The sequence below is a fragment of the Oncorhynchus mykiss genome, chromosome 9 (genome assembly GCF_057628025.1).
Source record: "Oncorhynchus mykiss isolate SJ-2025 chromosome 9, ASM5762802v1, whole genome shotgun sequence".
Classification (NCBI taxonomy): domain Eukaryota; kingdom Metazoa; phylum Chordata; class Actinopteri; order Salmoniformes; family Salmonidae; genus Oncorhynchus; species Oncorhynchus mykiss.
In genome coordinates this window covers 41,865,763-41,890,842 of record NC_143030.1, presented here as the reverse complement: position 1 = coordinate 41,890,842, position 25,080 = coordinate 41,865,763, and the positions used below count along the sequence as shown (strand labels likewise).

At 43.2% G+C, this 25,080-nt stretch overlaps 1 protein-coding gene and 1 long non-coding RNA gene across 3 annotated transcripts in view; one reads left to right on the top strand and one right to left on the bottom strand.

The window, feature by feature from the left end:
* The window catches only part of LOC110531988 (fibulin-2), a 48,113-nt gene extending 29,564 nt beyond the window's left edge, over positions 1-18,549 (top strand). For both annotated transcript variants that reach the window (XM_021615543.3, XM_021615544.3), the window contains exons 3-16: positions 1,683-1,797; positions 2,468-2,597; positions 5,226-5,445; positions 5,792-6,016; positions 7,085-7,189; positions 7,933-8,034; positions 10,723-10,857; positions 13,641-13,778; positions 14,729-14,872; positions 14,975-15,103; positions 15,627-15,752; positions 16,005-16,250; positions 16,334-16,457; positions 17,047-18,549. In XM_021615543.3, coding sequence (XP_021471218.3) covers positions 1,683-1,797; positions 2,468-2,597; positions 5,226-5,445; positions 5,792-6,016; positions 7,085-7,189; positions 7,933-8,034; positions 10,723-10,857; positions 13,641-13,778; positions 14,729-14,872; positions 14,975-15,103; positions 15,627-15,752; positions 16,005-16,250; positions 16,334-16,457; positions 17,047-17,404 — 2,297 coding nt within the window. In that variant the 3' untranslated portion in view covers positions 17,405-18,549. The remainder of the gene's footprint in view (positions 1-1,682; positions 1,798-2,467; positions 2,598-5,225; positions 5,446-5,791; positions 6,017-7,084; positions 7,190-7,932; positions 8,035-10,722; positions 10,858-13,640; positions 13,779-14,728; positions 14,873-14,974; positions 15,104-15,626; positions 15,753-16,004; positions 16,251-16,333; positions 16,458-17,046) is intronic.
* The window catches only part of LOC118966039 (uncharacterized), a 34,962-nt gene extending 12,659 nt beyond the window's left edge, over positions 1-22,303 (bottom strand). Inside the window, exons 1-2 of the long non-coding RNA XR_016483263.1 lie at positions 22,215-22,303; positions 21,645-21,709 (exon numbers count right to left, since the gene is read on the bottom strand). This is a non-coding gene — a long non-coding RNA (uncharacterized LOC118966039). The remainder of the gene's footprint in view (positions 1-21,644; positions 21,710-22,214) is intronic.
* Positions 22,304-25,080: the final 2,777 nt, after the last annotated feature.

Here is a 25,080-nt window from a genome sequence, read left to right as displayed (position 1 = left end):
ATAGGATGAAGAAACGACCCAAGCATTGGATTACATCTCCTTTTAAATTTGAATATCTGGTTGCATTGTCAATTCGATAGGACTTTTGTAATACAGGTAATAGCCTAAAGGTAAGGCTATCTTACAAACTAATGTAACAGTTTTTATTCAACATTAAAATTAGTAACAGATCCACGGCCACATTTTGAGCTTACTGTAACTGTAAAAGTAGTATTATGTAATGATGGAAAGTGTGCATGTTCAAGATAGCGTGCAAAGGTCGCCGGTCTGTGGGTTCTGCACAATATAAATATCTGTGCAGAAGCTCAAACAACATTGATCACTTGCACTATGTACTTGTAATGTAATCTCGACTGCGATCAAGGTCACTTGGTTATGATATTGGATGAGGCAGATCACGTTTTTTTTTTGTCGTTTTTTTTATTTAACCTTTATTTTATTTAACTAGGCATGTCGGTTAAGAACAAATTATTATTTACAATGACGGCCTAAGAACAGTGGGTTAACTGCTTTGTTCAGGGGCAGAACCAGTTCTTATATAAATTCAAAATATCTAACATTGTATTCCCATTCGCTCTTTGTTGTGCTTTTAAATGGTTTAATGTGCACTGAAAACACATTTAGATGACAACTAAAGCCAACAATCAGACATTGTTATTCCATTGAAATTTGGTTGTGCTTTCAGATGATTGAAAGCATAGTGATGCCACATTGGGAATTCAACAAACTTCAGGCTGTCTTTTTGAGTGGGTGAATAAAGGTTGAAATCTCATTGATCAACGTCTCAACCAAAGATTACCCACATATCCACGTTGAAATGACATAGTGTGCCCAGTGGGACACCTTGGTTAGAAAACATGTTACGTTAGCAACACAATTTGTAGCAAACAATGAGTTTGTGTGGGAGAAATGTCCTGAAAGAGGCACATCATAGATTCACCTAATTATACCAACCAGAGAGATACAGTATTGTAGGCTACCGGCCTACCTTTTCAGCAGGCATGGCTACACTCTGAAACATATCTTTATCCTGGAGGGTTAGGTTCAGTCTGTCCAAATGAACTACAATACAGCACAGGAGGCACCAATGAAAGTTGGAATCGATGATCTGGAGTCATCATAGTCATGACCACTGAGGAGGCCAAGCATATTTTAACTCTAAATGAGATGCTACTGTATGTTTTTTCCTCTGTCTGTTCCTAGTGATGTGATAACGTGTTGCCTGAGCACTGATTAGCCTTCAAGCTAAAAATGTAGGATGTATTGCCTCTGAAATGTACTTTATAGAGTCTTAAGGTTTCACAGTGCTCCCTGCCAGGGAAACACACAGAGGTGGAAAAGAATAACAATTTGTTCCTCATTCTGTTGAATGTGTATTCAGTCTATTCACCAAAAACACATTCAGACAAGGTCAACAACTCTTAAAATACATTGTGCAGACTCACTCTCAATAAACTTGCTAGGTTTTATTCTATTTTTATATTGCATAGACTACAATCGTACACATTAAAAGCTGCCTTCCATGAAGGACTGAGTGAGATCTATAGCGTGAATGATACAGTCTGAGATTGCGCTGTCCAATGGTGATCTCTTCATTATCTTCTATAACTTTTTTTTTTTTCATTTCATGTGGTCCCTCTGAAACACTGACTACAACCATGTCTGTCTGTCTGTTTCTGTAGTTTCTTCCAAGGAGTTGGTGGAGATCTGTTGTGAGACTGGGGAGAAGTGGGCCTCAGCCAACGGCCACTGCAGAAACATGGAGCTCCCCAGAGAGGACAGACACTCCATCTGTCGGTAAGCCCATGGAGACACACTGGACACAAGTACTAGGATGCCCAATTTTTGTGTAGTAATTCCTTAATTCCTCAACTCAAAACCTGAGTTTTTCCTGGTCATGCTCAGGGTCCTACTTAGCTACAGAATGTCTTAGAAATGTCAGCTTTACTGCTTTCACCATGCCAATGAGGGATGGCCTGTCTGCTTCTGCTTCAGCCAACTTGTCGTGGATGGCAAGGCCACTATGCATTAGTTTAGTTCATTCTAATTTGTGTACTTTTTTAGCCTACTTAAAACATGATCATCTTAGAAATGCATTCTTACAGTATGTGATTTCGCTTTCTGGGCCCATGTCATTATTGTATAGCATGATTCAATGAAAGTTGTCATTGATGTTTTGTATATGAAGAGAATTATATGGCTTTCTATCTACAATTTGATTACAAGTGACAATAACAAAAATAATCTTTTGAAAATGCTATTATATTACACAACATAATACTGTTAATGTTTGCCTTAATAGACTTCCAATTTGGTTCTATAACAATTCCAGACGATGCTGGTTTTGGCTAGAGCTAGGCAAAGATAGCCAACCTACTACTAGTCTAAGACCAGTTAGGCATAGGTACAGTCAAAACACTGCCTCACATTCTAACATCCCTCCTGTGTTTCTTTCTTTCTCTGCCAGGACGGCTCAGAGACAGTGCTGTCTGGGCTCTCTGAAGGAGAGTCACTGTTTCTCTGGTATGAATGCAGCCAGAAAAGGAACTGTGTGTGAGGTGGACAACAATGACCAGTGTGGAGCTGACTCCTACAAGGTAAAGGTGCTTCCCATGGTTCTGTTGGTTGGTTGGTGCTACACCAGAGTTGTGGGTTTGATTCCCACATAGGCCACATTACATATAGTGAGTAAAGTTCTGTTGTTCTTGCCACAACCAAATCCTACTTCTGTTTTAACACTGAATATATGTGCTTGGATTTGGATGAAATCATTTGTTAAATGTCCATATATTCATATCTGACCCTGTTTCCTGAACTGTTAAGAGAGCTGACCGAATTTGCAGGGTCAGTCCCCAGAATGATTTAAGGTCAAACATAGCCTACCTGGAATGAATTTAAATCAAACCACCTATCTCTACAAGACATTAATAGCCACAGTTTCATCGATTCAAATGTACAGTACAGAGACAACTTTAAAAGTAGTTTAAAGAAAACCTCCCTGCAGATTTCGACTGGCCCTAGTTATTGCCATTGAAGACCACACCAATCAGAAGGACCGTTTAGAATCGCTCTGTGATTCAATTACCTCTTATTCAATTAAGACAAATAACAGAGGGAGGACCATGTTTGTGGTCAAGGTTCCCACAACTTTATGGTTCACAGTCATGAAACGCGGTTGCAATACTGCAGGAGATGTCTCATGCCGTTTTCAGCATCCTCTCTAGATCAATAACTTGGACTCGCTGGTATTTTGAAAACAGCAACAATATTTAAAATTTCTGGGAAAATGTAGCTCAAGGTCTGTTATGGCCATCAGTGAGAGTTCAGGCATTGTGGACTTGGAAGTGTATTAGCCCATACAGAACCGTTTATCTGCCATCATACCTGTGTTTCAGCAAGTACCCAAAGCGCCCGGAACAGTGGGGGGCCATTATATATACAGTCGTGGACAAAGGTTGAGAATGACACAAATATGAATTCCCACAAAGTGTGCTGCTTCAGTGTCTTTAGATATTTTTGTCAGATGTTACTATGGAATACTGAAGCATAATTACAAACATTTCATAAGTGTCATGGGCTTTTATTGACAATTACATAAAGTTGATGCAAAGAGCCAATATTTGCAGTGTTGACCGTTCTTTTTCAAGACCTCTGCAATCCGCCCTGGCATGCTGTCAATTAACTTCTGGGCCACATTCTGACTGATGGCAAGCCATTCTTGCATAATCAATGCTTGGAGTTTGTCAGAATTTGTGGGTTTTGTTTGTCCACCCGCCTCATGAGGATTGACCACAAGTTCTTAATGGAATTAAGGTCTGGGGAGTTTCCTGGCCATGGACCCAAAATATTGATGTTTTGTTCCCCAAGCCACTTAGTTATCACTTTTGCCTTATGGCAAGGTGCTCCATCATGCTGGAAAAGGCACTGTTTGTCACCAAACTGTTCCTGGATGGTTGGGAGAAGTTGCTCTCAGAGGATGTGTTGGTACCATTCTTTATTCATGGCTGTGTTCTTAGGTAAAATTGTGAGTGAGCCCACTCCCTTGGCTGAGAAGCAACCCCACACATGAATGGTCTCAGGATGCTTTACTGTTGGCATGATACAGGACTGATGGTAGCGCCTCACCTTGTCTTCTGCGGAAAAGCTTTTTTCCGGATGCCCCAAACAATCGGAAAGGGGATTAATCAGAGAAAATTACTTTACCCCAGTCCTCAGCAGTCCAGACCTTTTTGCAGAATATGAGTCTGTCCCTGATGTTTTTCCTGGAGAGAAGTGGCTTCTTTGCTGCCCTTCTTGACACCAGGCCTTCCTCCAAAAGTCTTTGCCTCACTGTGCATGCAGATGCACTCACACCTACCTGCTGCCATTCCTGAGCAAGCTCTGTACTGGTGGTGCTGAATCAACTTTAGGAGACGGTCCTGGCGCTTGCGGGACATTCTTGGGCGTCTTGAAGCCTTCTTCACAACATTTGAATCGCTCTCCTTGAAGTTCTTCATGATCCGATAAATGGTTGATTTAGGTGCGATCTTACTGACAGCAATATCCTTGCCTGTGAAGCCCTATTTTGTGCAAAGCAATGATGACGGCACGTGTTTCCTTGCAGGTAACCATGGTTGACAGAGGAAGAACAATGATTCCAAGCACCACCCTCCTTTTGATGCTTCCAGTCTGTTATTCAAACTCAATCAGCATGACAGAGTGATCTCCAGCCTTGTCCTCGTCAACACTCACACCTGTGCTATCGAGAGAATCGCTGAATGATGTCAGCTGGTCCTTTTGAAATGCAGTGGAAATGCATGACTTTGTGAAAATTTATATTTGTGTCATTCTCAAAACTTTTGGCCACGACTGTATACTCAAGGCCTTGGTGTAATGTTAAATATTGTCTTTCACCACCCCAACATGGGCTCTACATAACTCAAGTCGTATAACACTTCTGCACAGCCACACTATTTCTCAATGGTCACTATTTCAGTTTTATGTTTCACTCTCCCCCTTGTAGCCTGAACGATATCCTGCTGAGACGGAAGATAGGGGGTTGAAATAATTGAGAGAGGTGGGGATAGATGTGAAAGGGGAACTTTGAGCTCCGCGTTTTATATGAAACCCTTTAAACATAGCATACAGTATATTGTTTGACCGTACAGCCTTCTTCCAATCAGGCACAATGGATATGGTACATGTAGATGTTGAATCTGTCGATGTTGAATCTGTCCACCCTATAGGAGTGTTGTAGCTGCTGCTCTCTGGGGCTGAGGTTCCGTAGCGAGAGCTACCGCTGTGAGGCTCACCAGTACCTGGGTTACCCCTGCAGCCACGTCTTCCTCACCTGCTGTGAGGGAGAGAAGGGGGAGGCAGGGGAGGAGGGAAAGGGAGGAGAGGGAGATGGCTGGAACAACCTCAAAGAAAGGCCCGCACTGGACCCCACTGCAGTGCCAAAAAGAGGTAGAGTCGTGCAGACACGCATGCAAACACTACACACACACCACTGCACTGTCAAGGGGTAGTGTAGCACACCAGTGTACTGCCAGAGAAAGGCATAAACGAGAGCCTCTTTACCTCTCCTTACTAAAGAGAGGCTTTGTAGTGAACTCTTCCCACTTTGTGCACCACACTACCCTGCCTGAGTGAGGGCAGGTTATTACTATACTGTACACTCTTTTATAAGGGATAGAGTTCCTGTTCTGTATTCTCTTGTATCCAACTTCCTTGGTTCATCTGCTCTACTTGACTCTATTATACTGTACAACACACAGGCTATTAGTGACAGTCCTCTCTCCTTGTCCTGTAGTGTCAGACACCCCGTTCCCTAAAGAGGCCTTCTCCATCAGGGAAGAGGAGGAGCAAGAGAGGGAGAACACGGTGGAGGGCCCTCCAGAGATGGAGGATGTAGATGAGTGTCAGGTGTACCAGAGCACACTGTGCCACCACAGGTGTATCAACACCCCCGGGTCCTTCAGGTGTGCCTGCTACCCTGGCTATGTGCTGCAGCAGGACGCGGCCAGCTGTGTACCAGGTAAAGGGAAACTTTTCGTAGGTTATTAGAGTATGTCAGACCATGCACCTTACAGTACTCCACAATACTGTATGTGCAAGATCACTTCACAAATATACCTGGGTGTCTGGCTGTTTCGCCATTGAATAATGGCACACAGTTCCCTTAATTGGCAAGAGGACGGCAAGTTGGATAAAGTGGAAACAGATTGGCAACCCTAAAGTATAGAACAGTTATGTAAATGTAAGTCCATAAAACCACTTTAAGAGGACTGATTCCGGAGTGTAGTACCTTTGTTCCAGGTAGTACATTGTGCCAAAGCAAACAGTATGATTGACGGCATTCCGTGTTTTCAGATACCCGCTAGTCTCTATCTATCTGTCTATATTTATCCACACTTTGACCGTATATGATTTTACTGCTCTAACTGGAAAGAGTTCCTGTCTACGGTCTGATTGAATGGTCATTGTTATCGATATAGGAACATTCAGAATCACTTCCTGATCTCGTAGAGGTGCTCACCTAATAGCTAGTAGGCTAATGCTCACCATCAACTGAACACGTTTAGATTGTAGAGACTGACCTTGGAGATGAAGCTTTTTTTACTGGAATAGATAGATGTTGTACCTGCATATCATTAACGTCTCATACTGTTTCGATAAAGCCTCTTGTCACAGTTATTACAACAGTAGCCTACATACATTTAGATGAGTAAAGAAAGTATTTCCAGATATTTCCAACCTACTGTAAGTGTATTAGACCTTTAATGGGGCTTTCACCAGCACAAGCCTGTCTCAACAGGAATCTGATGTGAGACCTACTTTACAGAAAATTACAGTGAGTCCCCCTAATAAAAACACAGGTTTGTCTGCAGGCCATGCCTTTTCCTATTGTACCCCAACTCTCTCTCTCTCTCTCGCTGAGGGAACTTTTATCTGTGCTCCGTGGCTGTCTAGCCTCATATCTGTGGATGAATTGAAGGCATTTCACAGATTTCTCCTTATCCACAAAGATTGGATGACTTGGCGGTTTGTTGGTTATGCTGTTTAATTAGTATTTTCCGTGATGAGTTTATTCCTGTTTTCACAGAGACGGTGGATGAAGAGAACAGACTGAGAGAGGATGACAGGCCAGAGGTTGGGTCTACCTCCACTGCACCCCCCACCACTACAACCCCTGTCAACCCCTGTGAGGGTGAGTACAACCTCACTGTAGGCCAGGGTGGTGCCTTTCTACTGTAAACCTGGCAGACCACAATGTCTACTGTGTTTTCACATCTTAAAATCAGTTATTAGTCTTGATAGGAGAAGCCAAACGCATGTCTGGAATCAGTGTGTGAAAGTAGTCCCATTAGGGAACAGCCTATTAGGTAGGAAACAGAAATGTAAATCATTAGACAGCCCTTAAGAGACTCCAAGGCCCAGAAGGTTTTCAGTTATACACCCTTCTAGTGTGATTCATGTCACATTCCTTCACATGACAGTTTGTTCCTCGATACCATTGTAATACTATTCCATTAGTTCCGTTCCAGCTATTACCATGAGCCCTTCCCAATTAAGGTGCCACCAACCTCCTGTGGTTTAAATGTCACATAAAAGTATTCCGATTGCATCTAAGGCCATGAAGCTCCTGTGTGTATTGAGAAGTCTCCAGCCATCCCTGTGTAGTCCAGCATATGATATCTAGTGTGGGTCTCCTCAGGGTGTGTGTTTGCCTCCATAACTCCAGGGTGGGGTCCGGTCCCAGTGGCCGCAGGAGGAAATACAATACAAACAGGTCAGGGGTCAAAGTGGAAACAGGAAATGAGTGAACAGGGATACAGTAAATCACACAGAGGTTATCTAACACACACATGCAAGGCCAGGGACCTGCCCACTCTGACTTATGTCACCCTGATTACAGTGTGTTTTGGTGTGATGTTGTGCCCCTCTGAGCAGGAAATAGCCACTGTATGCAACAGTGCTCCTCAGTGGCCGGAAGGCCTCACTGCTCCTGTTTCCCAGGGTTCTCTCTGATGGCTGACGGGCAATCCTGTGAAGGTAAGGGACTCGCACGCACACACACAGAGCACTAATCCCCTTTTCTCATCATGACACTAGAGGAGATGCTCAGCTGCAGACAGACAGAACCTCATATTCAGAAGCAGGCTCCACTATAGGATTAAATTAGTTTCTATCTATGTGATCTCACACTGTTCCTTCACTACTACACGTCACACATGTCTACCGGTTGAGATCTCCCTGACCAAATCAAATCAACACACAATATGGGATTGTTCAGTGGCGGTCGGTGACATTTAAGACGAGGGAGGACGATTTTTCTTTTCACGAGCATGGTCTTATTTCTATTACAGCATATTGGATGACTGTCATTCATATTCCATTCACCCAGTTCAATGTAACAGCGATAGGTCACATTTTCCCTATACCCACCATGAGGTTGCTACAACCTAGCCTATGAATGAAAGTTTACAATGTAGATGCACACAGGTCGAGAGAAGCATTTGAGGTGACAGACAGTGACACATTCAATACCGCCTTGCACACTCTTGCCTGCATCTAGCTGATCTAGGGTGTAATCATTAGTCCAACAGTTGCAAATGAGATTTCTATTGGAAACATTTGTTTATCCCCGTTTCGTTCCGTTTAAGAAATGTTTTTCAACAGTATCGGCGGAATGGATACACCCCTGATCACGCGTAAACACAGTTCACTTTCATAGTAGCCACGTTATATTTCTTCTCACAATCTATGCGCTCTACTCCTCTCACCTTTTCCCTTCTCTTGTGGACTTCAATGTACAATACATCAGCTATGGTATGTGACCAGGCAAAAAAAAACATTCCAAGCCAAACCATATCATAATCGCTACACACAGCCCACATCGTTGTCACCATATTAGCTAAAGTGTCAACATAGCTAATATAACTAATGCCTTAATATACCTGCAGAAATCATGCATTAACGTTAGTGTACAGTCAGTAAGCAGTTTAGCACATACCCCGGTGGCAATAAATTAGTAAAACCAAAGCTTACCTTGACTTGGAAGAGTTCCAGTGTTGTGTTGGATAGTCATAGTCAGGTAGCTAACATAGCATCCCTCTGTTTGAGCAGGCTAAACTAGCGAGCTGCATTTTCAAGTTAAGTGAAACTGAAAAATAATGACAGTCTCTCTCGCCTCTCCATTTTGGAAGAGATGTATTTGTTCAAAACTGTTCAACTATTGTCTTACTCTCTCTTTGAGTCAACTACTCACCACTTTTTATGCACTGCAGTGCTAGCTAGCTGTAGCTTATGCTTTCAGGACTAAATTAATTTTCTGATCCTTTGATTGGGTGGACAACAGTTCATGCTGCAAGAGCTTTGATAGGTTGGAGGACGTCCTCCAGAAGTTGTCATAATTAAGAACTTTTTGGCAACAATGCAAGACGTTATGTTTGGCGTAAAAGCAACACAGCTCATCACCCTGAACACACCATCCCCACTGTCAAACATGGTGGTGGCAGCATCATGGTTTGGGCCTGCTTTTCTTCAGCAGGGACAGGGAAGATGGTTAAAATTGATGGGAAGATGGATGGAGCCAAATACAGGACCATTCTGGAAGAAAACCTGATGGAGTCTGCAAAAGACCTGAGACTGGGACGGAGATTTGTCTTCCAACAAGACAATGATCCAAAAACATAAAGCAAAATCTACAATGGAATGGTTCAAAAATAAACATATCCAGGTGTTAGAATGGCCAAGTCAAAGTCCAGACCTGAATCCAATCGAGAATCTGTGGAAAGAACTGAAAACTGCTGTTCACAAATGCTCTCCATCCAACCTCACTGAGCTCGAGCTGTTTTGCAAGGAGGAATGGGGAAAAATTTCAGTCTCTCGATGTGCAAAACTGATAGAGACATACCCCAAGCGACTTACAGCTGTAATCGCAGCAAAAGGTGGCGCTACAAAGTATTAACTTAAGGGGGCTGAATAATTTTGCACGCCCAATTTTTCAGTTTTTGATTTGTTAAAAAAGTTTGAAATATCCAATAAATGTCGTTCCACTTCATGATTGTGTCCCACTTGTTGTTGATTCTTCACAAAAAAATACAGTTTTATATCTTTATGTTTGAAGCCTGAAATGTGGCAAAAGGTCGCAAAGTTCAAGGGGGCCGAATACTTTCGCAATGCACTGTACATTTATTGACTATAGTTTTATGTTTTATGAAATTCACTGAAGAATATGGTCCTCCCCTTACACCTCTGAGGAGCCCTCACTGGTGTGGTTGTATAGCTGTATGGTTGTATGGTTCTTACGATGAAGCCATCTCTTCTTGCAGACCTAGACTTCCTGCTTGGTGGCGGTGGACTGTTCTGTTGTGACGTGGTGAATGGTGGTGCAGTGTGTGGACAGATCTCTCATTGTGTGAGATTTATACCCAGTGGCCGTGCCCCCAATCCCTCCTCTCTGTGGAGGCCAAGGCCAGGGCCATGCAGGCTGCTTAATCTATCTGGGACTGGCACTGTGTTGCACTGAGAATTACACATGACTAGAGGTGACTACAGGGGTTATTCTAATGTGCTTACTTTCTCTCTGTTCTCTCTCTCACACACTCTCTCTCTCCTGCCCCTATTCTGTATTTCCACTGTTATATCCCCCTCTCCCATTTGCACTCCTCTCTCTCTCCCTCTCCACCTCTCTCTCTGTCTCTTCCTCTTTCCCCCCCTCACTCTCTTTCCACACAGATATCAATGAGTGTTTGATGTCCACCCATACCTGTCAGATGAATGAGCATTGTGTGAATACGGCTGGGAGTTTTGTGTGTCGGCGTCAGATCACCTGTCCTCTGGGTTACCAGATCAGCAACGATGTCTGTGAAGGTACTGTATCTGCAATCTGTAGCAGCGCCCAAAGCATTCACTCTCCAGTAGGCACATGTATAGGTGTAACTTGTAGCAACACAACAACTGTGCATTAACTTGACCTTTCACAATGTGAGGAAAGCACACTGTTTAGCTTTACAATCACAGTTGCCACCCTTGGGAGAGTGACTACGAGTCAAAGGTTGGAAGCTGCCTATCAGACCTGTAACCATTCGTCATGTCCGCTACAGTGCAGTTATAACACAATTTCGCGACTGACCACACAAGCAAGTGTTTTTGATACTGAATATGATTACAAACTAGATAATAGCATTATGCTGTAGTTTCGGTTTTGCTCTGTCTCTGTACGAAGAACTCATTTGATTTGTGTTTATGTTGGTTGTGCCCACGGCTCCAATGTCTGAGGGTAAACCTCAGAGCGTTCTTCATCATTTCCATAACCCACACTTGGCAGAGTATGCTAACGCCGGGCTCTTACACACAGCCAGTGTGCTCTGAGATAGATCTGTGAGATGAGCGGGTTGTTAAAGTCCTGTTGGTGATCACTGAAGGATGAGTCTCAATGGGCTCTGGTAGAGGCTTCAATGTAAATGAAACTGACACAGCGGTGAACCAAATGAGCATTTAAACAGGGCTCATAACGGCTGACACATCAGACGGCTGGTTGGAGTGAGGTGTGTTTCTTCTCCCCTTTGAATTCCCTGCCCATGACTTCCTACACATCGACCAATCTCCCTCTCATCGACTGAAGTCCACAACCCCTCCCGCATCTTACAGAGAGAGCAAAATTCTCTCCTCGTTGCTTACTCCAGGAGTTGATTGCCATCCCCAATTTCTTAGCCAATAATTGCAATCCCTGCTTGGGGGGAAGAGTGAACTCCCTGGTCTCTGTGAGCTCATCGAGCCAGTTCCCTCCTTGATTTGTTGTGAGCCAATTACCTTCCTACAGTATTGCTTTCACTGCGACTGAACACCCTGCCAATCTCTCACACGTTTATCCCTAGTCTCTCTCTGTCTCAGTGTGCCTGGTTCTGTCAGGCCTGTGCTAGCCTTACCAGGCATGTCTCAGGGCCGGGATGGTGTTAATAAGCTAGTTAAGCCCTGCCCTACCCAGGGGACATACTGGGGCTTTAGCGTGGTACATACTGTATAATTTCCCTACAGGGATCATGGAGCATCACGCACGAATACAGTACATGTGGTTTCATGCACAGACTAGGACACACACTTGGTTGCTTGCTGCATGCACTCGCACACGCACAGACACACATAGTCTTGTATAACTAACCTTGTTGGACACACAATTCAGTCCCATTCAAAATCCTATTTTCCTTAACCCCTAACCCTTACCCTATCCCTAAGCTTAACCCTAACCCTAGCTCAACCTAACTCTAGCTCCTAACCCTAAACCTAATTCTGACTCTAACACCAACTCTAACCTTAACCCTAAACCCCCTAGAAATAGCATTTGAGCTTGTGGCAACAACAACAAAAAGTCCCCAGTTTGTTTAGTATTCTTGTGGGGGCTTCTGTTCCCCACAAGTATAGTTAAACACACACACACACACACACACACACACAGTTGTCTCTAAGTCCTGTTTATGACAGATGTGATTTCCCTACAGTGATGAGGCTCTGTACAGCAGCAGATATGTCAGTGTAGACAGCTGGGGAATCCCAGTGTAGACAGCTGGAGGAGCTACAGCACAGAGCTGGGTGGGTGGAAATGGGTGGTCCCTTTTATATTTTAAGTAGAAATTGTGCACCAATATTGCATTTGAAAAAGCCTGTTATATTAAATGAAGTAGCCTTGAATGTGGACCACATGGATAATTGACTTGCTAAAGGGACAAAATGCAGCATTTTGACATGTCAACCCTGTGTCACCTCTACGAAGACTTTGACCCACTTATAACCCCAACATCATTCACCATCCTGGTAAAGCCCTAGTTATTTTGTTGCTTTGAAAGTCATTTCCGAAGAAATATTATTTATTTTATGTGGTTAGTGATTCATTTACATCTGTCCCTCATTTTAAGGTGAACCCTGCTAAGTGAACTGATTTTTTTGTGTAAAAGCACGTGAGTTAGTCCTACTCTTCTTGGCCATTCCTGGTGTTTTGTGGTGGAAAGCTGAGCAGGTCGAGCATTACACGTCAACCCTGTTCCCAATAGATAGAGACAGGCTAGAATGTTTTTTAACAATTCCATTTGTTTTGTGAAGCTTGCATTTAATTGCCACTCCCTGTTGCGCACAAGCTTCCATTTCCCCTGTCACAAGGGGATTTATGTCTGATTAAGATGAAATCGTCAACCCTGTTATCATCCACCCTGAGAACACTAGAGAACAGCCAGACTAATAATGCACACTATTGTCTGACGGGCTGACTCAATGGAGACAATTCATCATGTATAAATGATCATTCTACCTGCTGTAGAACTACTGCAATGAGGATGATTGATAGTGGGATCATTCCTAAGATCCTCTCTGACGTTGGAGAACAAACCATTTTATTGTTGAGGCAAAGAAGGGTGTTTGGATAGATCTATGTGAAATGATTTATCTGGCACACTATCTCAAAGCCACAGTGACACCCAGTGGTTACAGTAGACATGACACTAACAGGCTCGCAACGTTTGAGTAGTTTTGCTTCTCTTCAACTCAATGGATTACAAATGGATCACAAGCTGACATTAGTTCACCAAACAAAAAAATGTGTCGTGTATTAGGCTTTGATTTCTAACCTTCATCCTGTTTATAATCACTGTCTCTGTCCACAGATATTGACGAGTGTGTTCAGGGGACTCATAACTGTGGGCCAGGCTTTGAGTGTGTGAACAGTGAGGGTTCGTTCAGGTGTAACGCCAAACCGCACTGCTCCATGGGCTTCACACAGGACACACGTGGGAATTGCATCGGTAAGAGGGGCTGTCCACACTGACTGGGTGGGCTAGGCCTGGGCAGACCTGGGACACTGTTAACAGGTGCAATAGTATGCACAAAACAATATGAACATAACTATAGTAGTGTGTCAAAATGAACGTAATGGTTTACCCAGTCCTGATCAGGTAAAGAGGGGCTAAATGCCACACAGGTAGTGAGGTTTAAACCAACACCCAGCAGACCAGACCAGGTACAGAGGGGTTAAACACCACACAGGTAGTGAGGTTTAAACCAACACCCAGCAGAGCAGACCAGGTACAGAGAGGTTAAATGCCACACAAGTAATGAGGTTTAAACCAACACCCAGCAGACCAGACCAGGTACAGAGGTTAAATGCCACACAAGTAATGAGGTTTAAACCAACACCCAGCAGACCAGACCAGGTACAGAGGGGTTAAATGCCACACAGGTAGTGAGGTTTAAACCAACACCCAGCAGACCAGATCAGGTACAGAGGGGTTAAATGCCACACAGGCAGGGGATTAGAGGGGAGCACAGCAGACTGCAGCCGGGCGGATGAAAGCCAACCCTCCTCCTCCAGTCAGTACATTCTGATGCTGAGGAATGAGCCCGAGGGACAGGAACTGGGGCATGTCTAGGCAGTTCTGAACCACTGTAAAACATTGTAAAATACACAGTTAGAAGATTAGAAATTAGAGTTACACACACACACACACACACACCAAAATGATCCCAAGGAATGGAAGTGTATGCTGTGTCTGCCAGAGTAACACAGTTTAACTAAATGGCTGCCACTCTCTCTCACTCTCTTTGTCCCCTCTTTCGCCCTGTCCTCTGGTTTTCCTGTTCTTCCTTTTCCATCCTCCCTTCTCAAACTGTCCCTCCACACACCTCTGTTCCCTCCTCCCCCTATGTGACCGACCCTCTCTCTTCCCTCCGTGTTCATCCTCCCTCCATCTATCAGACATAGATGAATGTGGTGTAGTAGGCCGGCCCTGCAGTCATGGCTTTAACTGTATCAACACAGTGGGATCCTACAGCTGCCAGATGAAAATCATCATGTGTAACCGTGGTTACCACGCAAGCCCTGACGGGGGCAGGTGCATAGGTAAGAGGTGGAGTAGTATACAGATCTGTGGTTTTCATTTTCATGGTTACCACCAACAAGATCTCTCCTCTCTTCCCCTTGTCCCTCACTTCCTGTGTCCAGATGTGGATGAGTGTCAGAGCGCTCTGCATCGCTGTGGGGAGGGACAGATCTGCCACAACCTGCCCGGATCCTACCGCTGTGACTGCCAGACGGGCTACCAGTACGACATGTTCAGGAAGATGTGTGTGGGTAGGTACTGTGTGGCCTACTGACCTCAAGCAAAGAAGTTCACGCTTTTCACTTGCTTATTGAAATGAACCCTTTGTCAGAATAGTTCTGGATCATTTTGGTAGGCTGCTGCAATATGGATTCAAATGTTCAGATGCTGTTCTGTTTTTTTACGGTACATATATGGTATACCGCCCAAGCCTATTTTATTCCTCGCCTGGTCTTCTCTGTATTGTGTCAGAGTTGCTGCAGTTGGTCTCCCAGGCAGCTAGTCAGCCAGCCAGGCAGCCTCTGCAGAGAACAGTGTGCTGATTCACTGGGTTGTGACTTTAATAATAATGGACTCCAGTGGGATGTTTAGACTATCAGCAGGCAGCTGGCCCCTCCACTTCACACCCCTATTCACACACACATACACGCACTAAGGAGGTGTACAAAAACACATACATGCGTTTTGTAAACACACTTTCTCTCTCACACCCACATTCTCTCTCTCTCTCTCTCTCTCTCTCACTCACACACAATCTCCCTCCACTCTCGTCAGATGTGAATGAGTGTTGGCGCTACCCCGGCCGCCTGTGTGCCCAGACCTGTGAGAACACCCCGGGATCCTATCAGTGCTCCTGCACCGCTGGCTTCAGCTTATCCAGCGATGGCAAGAACTGTGAAGGTGAGAGTGTGTGTGTGTGTCCTGTTATACACCCCCAGCAGGACAGAGAAGGCTTTTGTTCCCCACCGTCACACCTCTAGAGGACTGCGAGATTGGACTGATAGTCTAAAGCCAGTAGTGGCTGTTGGCGGAGAGACATAAGAGCCTTAAACATATTGCATTCTGTGACGCCATGGACATCATGACATTGTTTCATGAGTTACTTTGAAACGCTATAGCGACGGTTTAATTCCATCCTTGAATGTCTTACAGATGTGAATGAGTGTCTAACCAACCCCTGCAGTCAGGAGTGTGCCAACATCTATGGCTCCTACCAGTGTTACTGCAGACAAGGCTACTACCTGAGAGAAGATGGACACACCTGTGATGACATTGATGAGTGTGCCCAGAGCATTGGCCACCTGTGTTCCTTTAAGTGCGTGAACGTCCCAGGGAGCTACCAGTGTGCCTGCCCTGACTACGGCTACACAATGTCTCCCAATGGACGCGCCTGCAGAGGTGAGGAAACAGTGATGGACACATGCCATACACCTAATACATACACACACGACCTCTGAGCTGACTATGGGTTTGGGTTACAGACATAGACGAGTGTACCACCGGGGCCCACAACTGCTCCTTGGCTGAGACCTGCTACAACATCCAGGGAGGCTTCCGCTGTCTGTCCTTCGACTGTCCACAGAACTACCGTAAATCCTCTGACACGTAAGTTACTGTATGTCAAGTCATCCATTATCCGGGCAGTTGAATTGAAGAATTTTAAGCTTCTGTGTCGTTGGAAAAGTTCATACAAAAAAATATGGGCATTTTCAACAGTGTTTTTGTGTTGCCCTCTGGGGCTGGTCAACTGTGTTCTCTTGATTTTCTCGAAGCTCAAAGTTCTTTTGAGGTATTTCTCCAATCTGGCGCAGTGTACGCGGGAGGGAACGATGCTTCCCTTAAGGGTAAAGTGTCAGGCTGGGTAATCTGATCTAAGCTGTGAAACAGAAAGCCCACCTGGGACAGAGGCCATGACAGGACTAGGAAGATCTGTCTGGAATCACATTATTGAGTTTATGGCTTCATCTCTCTTCTATTTCTCTTTGGTCTTATTTTGAAATGACCTGGACAAACAGACATGTTTTGCATATAAGATTCTGACCACTATTATTTTATGTTTTGATTTCATGACTCTGGCTCTCTGACTCGTGTTTTTACTATACTCGTTCGTTTTTGTAAACATTTTTTTATTTATTAATATTGTTTTTCATTATAGTGATTGTGTGATTCTGACTCTCATTGGCTGGTCCTCTAGCCGCTGTGAACGACTGAGCTGCCCCAACTTCCTGGACTGTCAGAACTCTCCCCTGAGGATCACCTACTACCACCTGAGCTTCCAGACCAACATAGTCATCCCCGCCCAGATCTTCCGCATTGGCCCCTCCCCTGCCTACTCCGGGGACAATGTCATCATCAGCATCACCCAGGGCAATGAGGATAACTACTTTAGCACGCGGAAGCTGAATGCCTACACAGGCGCAGTGTACCTGCACAGGCAGGTCCATGAGCCCCGGGACTTCCTGATTGACGTGGAGATGAAGCTGTGGAGACAGGGCACCTTCACTACGTTCCTGGCCAGGCTCTACGTCTTCATCACAGCCAACTCACTCTAACAGACTGGCCCCCAGCCTCCCCTTGCTCCTACCCACCTCCCTAATGGACAGCCAGTTCCCCTCTGACCCCATACCCCTCAATGGACAGTATGAATTTTGACAATAAGTCAGTCAACTTCAATAATCATACCAGTTGCCCAATTTCATAACACATTGATGATTAGGGTTGCAAAATTCCTGGAACTTTCTATAAATTCCCTGGTGTTCCCGAAATCCTGAATGGAGGATTCCCGGAATCAGGAGGGAATAAGCAGGAAATCCGGAATTCGGGAAATACAATTTCAAACCAGGATTTCTGGAAAACCAGGGAATTTATAGAAAGTTCCAGGGATTTTGGAACCCTACTGGTAATAGCAAAGGTCGTTTTGCACTGTAAAAAGAAATATGTTTGAACTTTTAAAAAAAACAAGTGACCTGGCTGCCTTAGAATTGGTTATGTCCACTCAGTAGGTGAAGATGAGTTGACAAAACGTAAAATGAGTGACATTAGTTGATTTACCTTGAAATCTTAAGTCAGTGGGCTAGAGGTACCACTAGTTTTTACAGCCTAGAGCAGGGGTAGGCAACTAGATTCAGCCGCAGGCCGTTTTTTGTCAGAGCTGATGGTCGGCGGGCTGGAACATAATTATTGCAATTTGTACACTGCAAATTGACTACAACTAGACCCAAAAAGAGATTGTATTTGAAAATAACAATAATTTCATACCTTGATTACATTGAAACATGATCACGTCTATTTTTTTTGATTGTTGTGGAAATACTTGGGAATACATTTCCTAATTGTATTTTTTTTACTAAATCACTTGCGGGATGGTTTTGGCTCGCGGGCCGGATGTTGCTGACCCCTCGTCTAGAGTGTCTTTAACCCACTAAGACAGGTTGTGTTGTCAGTCAAAAAGTTACAGCATCAGTGCCTCACTCCAAATGACCATTTTATCTCTTTTTTTTTAATCCCTTATGCTGCTGTTCCCTTCTATCCTCTTGAAGAATTTTGTACCACTATGCTAATTTAATATCACAGTATATTATGACATGTATTTGTACCTGTGTATTATTCAGACACATTATGCCTGGATGTATCATATTTCTGCTGGTTTTGTAAGCTGCAAATTATTGTATTTTTTAACTAAAACTACACAAACTGTTTGATGTTCCGTGTCTATATAACCTATAACAGTATCCATATATGGTGAACAGATTCAAATTAAATACCAGGCACATTTTTGGACACATAAAATCCAACTTCTGAAAATAAATCAATTCAATTTACTTAAAAGTAAACCAAGTTACTGCTACTCCTGGTTCACAAAGTACAAGTGAATCCAGACAATCATTTTCTAACTTGTGTTAGACTTGGGTGACGTGATTACGATATGTCAGAACATGTCACACTGCAAATATACATGCCTATTTACATACCTTGTCACACCTTCCTAGTGAGATCACCGCCGTGAGAGGCCTTCATTTACACTATCTACCCACAATATAAAGACACACGTTTTACAATGACTAATAAAAACAAGCTAATATCATAGTGCGAAATGCTTGTAATATAAACATGTAATGATCTTATCGTATAATAATATAATTAATCACTATATGACGCAGATCTTCTTTCTCCCACTTCCTCTCTGATTTTGTAGCACTTTTTTTGAAAGAGTAACATCTCCATCTACAGGACACAGTGTGTTCTACACAGTCTGTAGTGTATACACCAGTGATGCATGGCTGGAATTCAATCAAACTCACGTTGGAAATGTTTAGTGTCTGTTGACAAACTGCTGCCCACATACACCACCTGGGACAATAGTAATTTTTCACAGAATCCAAAATGAATTCTGTGATTTTGTTTGAACATGGCACAGAGCTACTGTGTTAATCCCACAATGCAGGTTTGATTCGATTGAGCCCATAGCTACTGAAATGTTTGCCACTTGAAAGTGGAATCTTGTTTTTTTTTTACATTCGGATTATTTTGGTTTTATCTGAAGGTCAGAAAGAGTACAGAATGTGGGACTATAATTAGAATCTCAGGATGGAAACTTTTTTTAAATGGAGTGTATAAAAAATATTAGATGCCCTCCCTGTTTTTTTTTATGAGCTTCAGTTTGCGCTAAGGTCATCTGCTCCTCTAGCCCTGGGCTCTGAGGACCTCCCTTACCATTGTAAACACGGAAAGGGTGTGAGTGGCTCCTTGGCAACTGTATAAATGTATATTGCACATCCAAAGAGAGACGTTTGCCAGTTATCTGCTCATTAGAATGAGTTATATTTCCAAAGGTCATTTCAACAAAAGAATCTAAATTTCATTTAGTTTTCCACTCTCCCTGGTCTAATTTTAGTCCAGAGGCCTTCTCTTGGCTCTGAGAGAAAATGTGATAGCAATTATTAGGCATATAGCTAAACTGTGTCTTCCACACAGGGGAGATACTGAGCTATAGTGAGGTAAGATAACTAGCACTGTGCCTACCTGTGTCGTTCTGTAGCCTAGTACACAGAACAAAACCTACTACACAACGACAAATATCAACATACACAAACAGTCATGTCCATATGATGACTATGCTATCATACTGACATTCTTTCTCTTATAAAGGTGTTCAACACAAGATGGCTCCCGAGTGGCAGAGCTGTCTAAGGCACTGCGTCTCAGTGCTTGAGGCGTCACTACAGAAGGTTTGAATCCAGGCTGTATTACAACCGGCTGTGATTGGGAGTCACATAGGGTGGTGCACAATTGGCCCAGCGTTGTCTGGGTTTGGCCGGTGTAGGCTGTCATTCTAAATAAGAATTTGTTCTTAACTGACTTGCCTAGTTAAATAAAGGTTAAAAAAAAAAAGATAAGTGGCCAGCAGTTTTAGCTATAGTGACCAACCCTACAGTACACTACATGGGTGTATTGGGCGGCTCTCCCCTCCGTGTTCACTAGAGTCAAGCCCAAGCACTTCCTGCCATTGAGGTGCCATCCGACACGTACTTATGAGTGCACTGGCCTTGATCGATGGTCCTTTTCCACAATTAGCTTTATCTGCTGCTCTAGATTGGCTTGTGTTGTGTTTCAGGGACACAGTGAATCACACATCCCAGAGAGGGGAAGTTAGGAGACATGCGGCTATAATGGTTTCAAAGGACAGTCACAGGAAGTTATGAAACGAAGGGAGAGGGACAAGAGAAAGTTCTAGGATAGATAATGTGGAGACATTAGGCCAATGAAAATTATACCAGGTCAGAAGGCAAGTAGTGTTTTGGCATTTGTGTTTCAGGGGAAGCCTTGACAGTGTTTACATTTAAACAAGGCAGCATCAAATGAATGTTAATGAGACTGTTTGAAATTCCATTTGTTTGGAATGAACCTGACGGAATCTTTAGCCGTATATACTATAACCCCAAAAGACTCATTCATGCCCCCTCCTCTCCCCTGTAACTATTCCCCAGGTGGTTGCTGTAAATGAGAATGTGTTCTCAGTCAACTCACCTGGTCAAATAAGGGTTAAATAAAAATGTAAAAACCAAACACATTCCTTATACTAATCAGACGCCACCTCAGCATCCTTGTCCTAACATGACGATAAGCAGAAATATGATGACCAAAATCGAATGTGATTCTTTCAGAAGCTTAGGCCTACCTCCCAAGTGCTCTCTCTTGGGTGAATTGGATCAAGTAAATGCAGATAGTTTGTTTTCTCATACTGTACAGAAGAGTTGTGTCAAGCTGTAAGTACAAACGCAGATTTGAGGGTGTTTATTGGTTTTTACTGTACTTTACATGACTCACTATCAATGTCACTATCTATGGTCTGTGAGGAGGGGATATGTAGGGGGAGGGGGGTTGTTTCAGACACGGTTGTCTTTGATAGCTCAGGTGGTCACCACCTGAGGGGGGAAAGAGTGTTAATGGGCATTCTCAGCTCCAGACAAGCACAGGCTAGTGCACCCTCTCCTCTGGCTGTCTTACACTGAGGGAAGTATGCATCATTAGAGACACTGGAGTTCCTAACTACACAGAGTTCTGGTGCTTAGGCCGACCCCGTCACTAGCCCAGTTGTCTCACAGACAGACAGACAGACAGACACATTTGCTTACATGATGGAAGGTATGTGAGAGTATATGTTACACCGGGGCTCCTGTGTGTGCTGTTTCTTGGTTGGGTTCCAGTCCGATACCTTTATCTCTACCCCTCTCTCTGATCACAAAGGACTGGACCGTATCAAATAACAAATAGGATAATAGCTCTACTTACCCTTCTGGTGGGCCAAATGCTATTCATTGTCATAGTTCTTACATCTCTATCCAAACTGGGCAGATCTGGGACAGAGGGTAGAAGTGCTGAGCGATTAGTGCTTTTAAGGACAATGACTTTTTAAAAACATACAATTAATTATGAAATAATGACTTTCAAATGATTTTAAAGCTTTTAAATGGAAATTCCAAAGCCCAAAATAGTGATCAATAAATTGCCAAAACATTGAAAACATCCCATTGTCAGGTCCAAATGAACAGAAAGCGGAAATTACTATGAAATAATAAAATATTTTAGTTGTGTATTTCATTTTTAATTCCTTAAATTCAACATCTCATCTCTGCCAGCCAGCCAGCCAGCCAGACAACCATCCAACATTATCTCTGTGCTCCCCACACGTACCGTCTTTGAGTCATCCTATTTAGCTAGGCTAGTAGCTAGCTAGTAGCTGCCTAAGTATGCTGAAGAGCTCTCTGATAAAACAATTTTACTAGTTCTTTAAAGTACATAGGGCATACTTTCAAGACTGCTTATTACCAATTACTACAACTATCAATTGGGTAGCCCTACCTCACAAACTGTCTCTATCCCTCTGGTCATTGGGTTGTGTACATTCCTCTCATGTGTCTGTGCATAGGCTATACTTCTCTGTCCAATCCAGGAAGAACAGGAGTAATGGGTTATGGTCATTGTAGTTAAGTAGCACATTTCTGCACTAAACTAGATTGAATATTTGACTAATAAAAACTACAATTCCCTTCAGCCTAGTGTTCTACAAAGATCTTGACCTATGCCACTTTCAGGTGCTATCGCAAAAGCGGAACCTCCAAATTCAAATTAAGGTAAATTATTTGCATAGAGCTTCCTATTGGTTGATTTTGGGATCCGACTCTTCTGCCAAGGTTAGCAAGTCTGAAATTTCGGGAATTTCCTAGTTACGACTAGAACATGAACGCTGCACTCATTTATTTTGTGAATTATTTGTTTTCTCTCTAGTGAAACAGCAAAAAATTCATAATTCAAGTAATTGAACCGATGTTGGTCAATTAGTTGTTAAATAACAGAAGAAGACAAAAAGCTGGTTAATCGCTCAGCACTAGGAAGTAGTGGACAAGGGCAGAGGAAAGTGAACAAGAGAGCAAGGGAATGAGCAAGGGAGCATATTGGAGTCCACCGTAGGGCTTTAATTAGACATGCATAGGTGTGTTGATCACTGAAGAGGCCTGACCTGGAGGGATTTCAGCCCACTGCTCCCTGGGTGGGGAGAGTTACTGCAGTCCTAATCACAGGTCTACACCTCAGCAGGCGCTCTGTTCAAAGCGAGGCAAGTGAAGATGAAGAGTTGCTTCGTTAACTGCCATTCTGACAGTGTGCAATGCCAGACATCTGTGGCATGTGTGACTTTTGACCTTTCACCATTGATACACTTCATGCAGAGTAGATTGTTTCGTTTAATTTGTAACGACAACATTTGATTAATTGTGTTTCATTATTGATTTACGGTAAATATCAAATTAAAAGTGATTTAGAGAGAAATTACAACTCCATAAACAGTATAGACATAAGTAAAATAAAACTACTATATTCAATGCTTACTTTGAGGCATACATTTAGAATGTAATTCATGTTGTGTTGTCTAACACTTAATAAATGTTTGGATAACTGGTAAATTTGTTCATTTCAGAATCTGAATTTTACAAGATGCAGCAGGTACTGTAATGCTTTCAAGGCTGTCTGCATACCAGGGTGACCGCAGAGCAGTCTAACTATTACTCTCTTCATCTCCCCCCTCCGGCTCTCTCTCTGTGTATTCCTTCCAAAAAACCCTCCACTTCTTCGGGATGTGTACATTTGTTTGTTTTTAAGCCTAAAGCAACGTCTTTTCATGGCAGTTGACAGCCTTCCATTTAGAGAGTGAACATTGAGTTCTGAAAGGAGCCTCTTTTTACATCTCTGGAGTCTAGACGCAGTGGTTCCCAACTCCGGTCCTCGAGTACCCCCAACAGTACACATTTTTATTGTAGCCCAGTACAAGCACACCTGATTCAACTTGTCAACTAATCATCAGGCCCTCGATCAGTTGATTCAGGTGAGTTTGTCCAGGGTTTCAACAAAAATATATGCTGTTGGGGTTACTTGAGGGCTGAAGTAGGGAACCACGGGTCTAGAGGAAGTGTTTTTGAAAAAGACCGACATAACCTACAGATCTCATACATTACCTGAGCAGCCGTAGGGTCTCGGATTCATTAGCAAATGAACATTTCCACTTGCCATTGTTCTTGTCTCTGTCATAAGTTTACTGCTCTGTTAGAGAGATTGATGCCTGTGTGTTTATCTATCCTCTCTCTGAGTGACTGGTTATTCAATAGAGGCTTATTCATAAACACAAATAGCAATCAGCATAAATCTTGTCACTACTTCTTTACAATACGCTTGAAGAAATATTATTCTAAAGACGAGCCTGATTCCTTGTTATTTCTATCTAATTATATAACTTGTCACTGATGCACGCTCTTATGACTCATACCAAACACGCCCAGATAATGGTTTTGTTAGAGGGGAAATTTCCCTAACTCTTCACATTAACTTATCTACCCAAAAGCCTGTGGACGTGTATGTGGACTGATCACTAGGCTGTAGACACCTGTCTACAGCCTAGAGGATCCACAACCTCTGTCTTGGAAAACAAGAAACTTGACATTCAACAATGTCTCATGACACACTCCGAGCCATCAGACTTATGCAGTGTCACAGTGTAGGCTTGTCAGTACCTCAGCAGTCTTGCATGTCAGCAACGTCACATGGATGTCTCGAGACTTTGAATTTAGGTCATGGATTGTGTTAAGTATTGTAAAATATTGTGTTTATGCCACAATGCCCACATAACAGATAATCTGATTTAAGCCAATGGACAGCACTCATTCACAGTAAGCTGTAGTGTACATGTCCTTTACGTTTCTATGTTCCAGTTGAACTATTGTGTAATTGAACTATGTGGCCTTGTGGTTATCTCTGCCCTGAGATTGGAAGGTTGTGAGTTCAATCCCTGGCCAAGTCATACTAACGGCTAAAAATGGGACCTGATGTGTCTCTGCTGGCATTCAGCATTAAGGAGATAGATTTGGGGTAAGGCCCTGTAATCGACTCGTGTCCTATCCACGGGCTATACTTGTACATCAAGCTACTACTTACTTACATTACATTTTGTATAGTTCAATTAGTTAGTATGTCAAACAGTGACCTGAGAGAGTGAGACATCAATTACTTGGCAACAGACAAACACACTATCCTCCCTCCCCCTTTTCATCCTTAAAATCCCTTTACATGTGCACATATCACACAATCTTAGCATAAAAGCTGGTTTTACCACTCTAAAACTGACCAAGCCCTGGAGCTGCCGGTTAAAATAGGAAGACTATGTCAGTTCTGCTGGTGT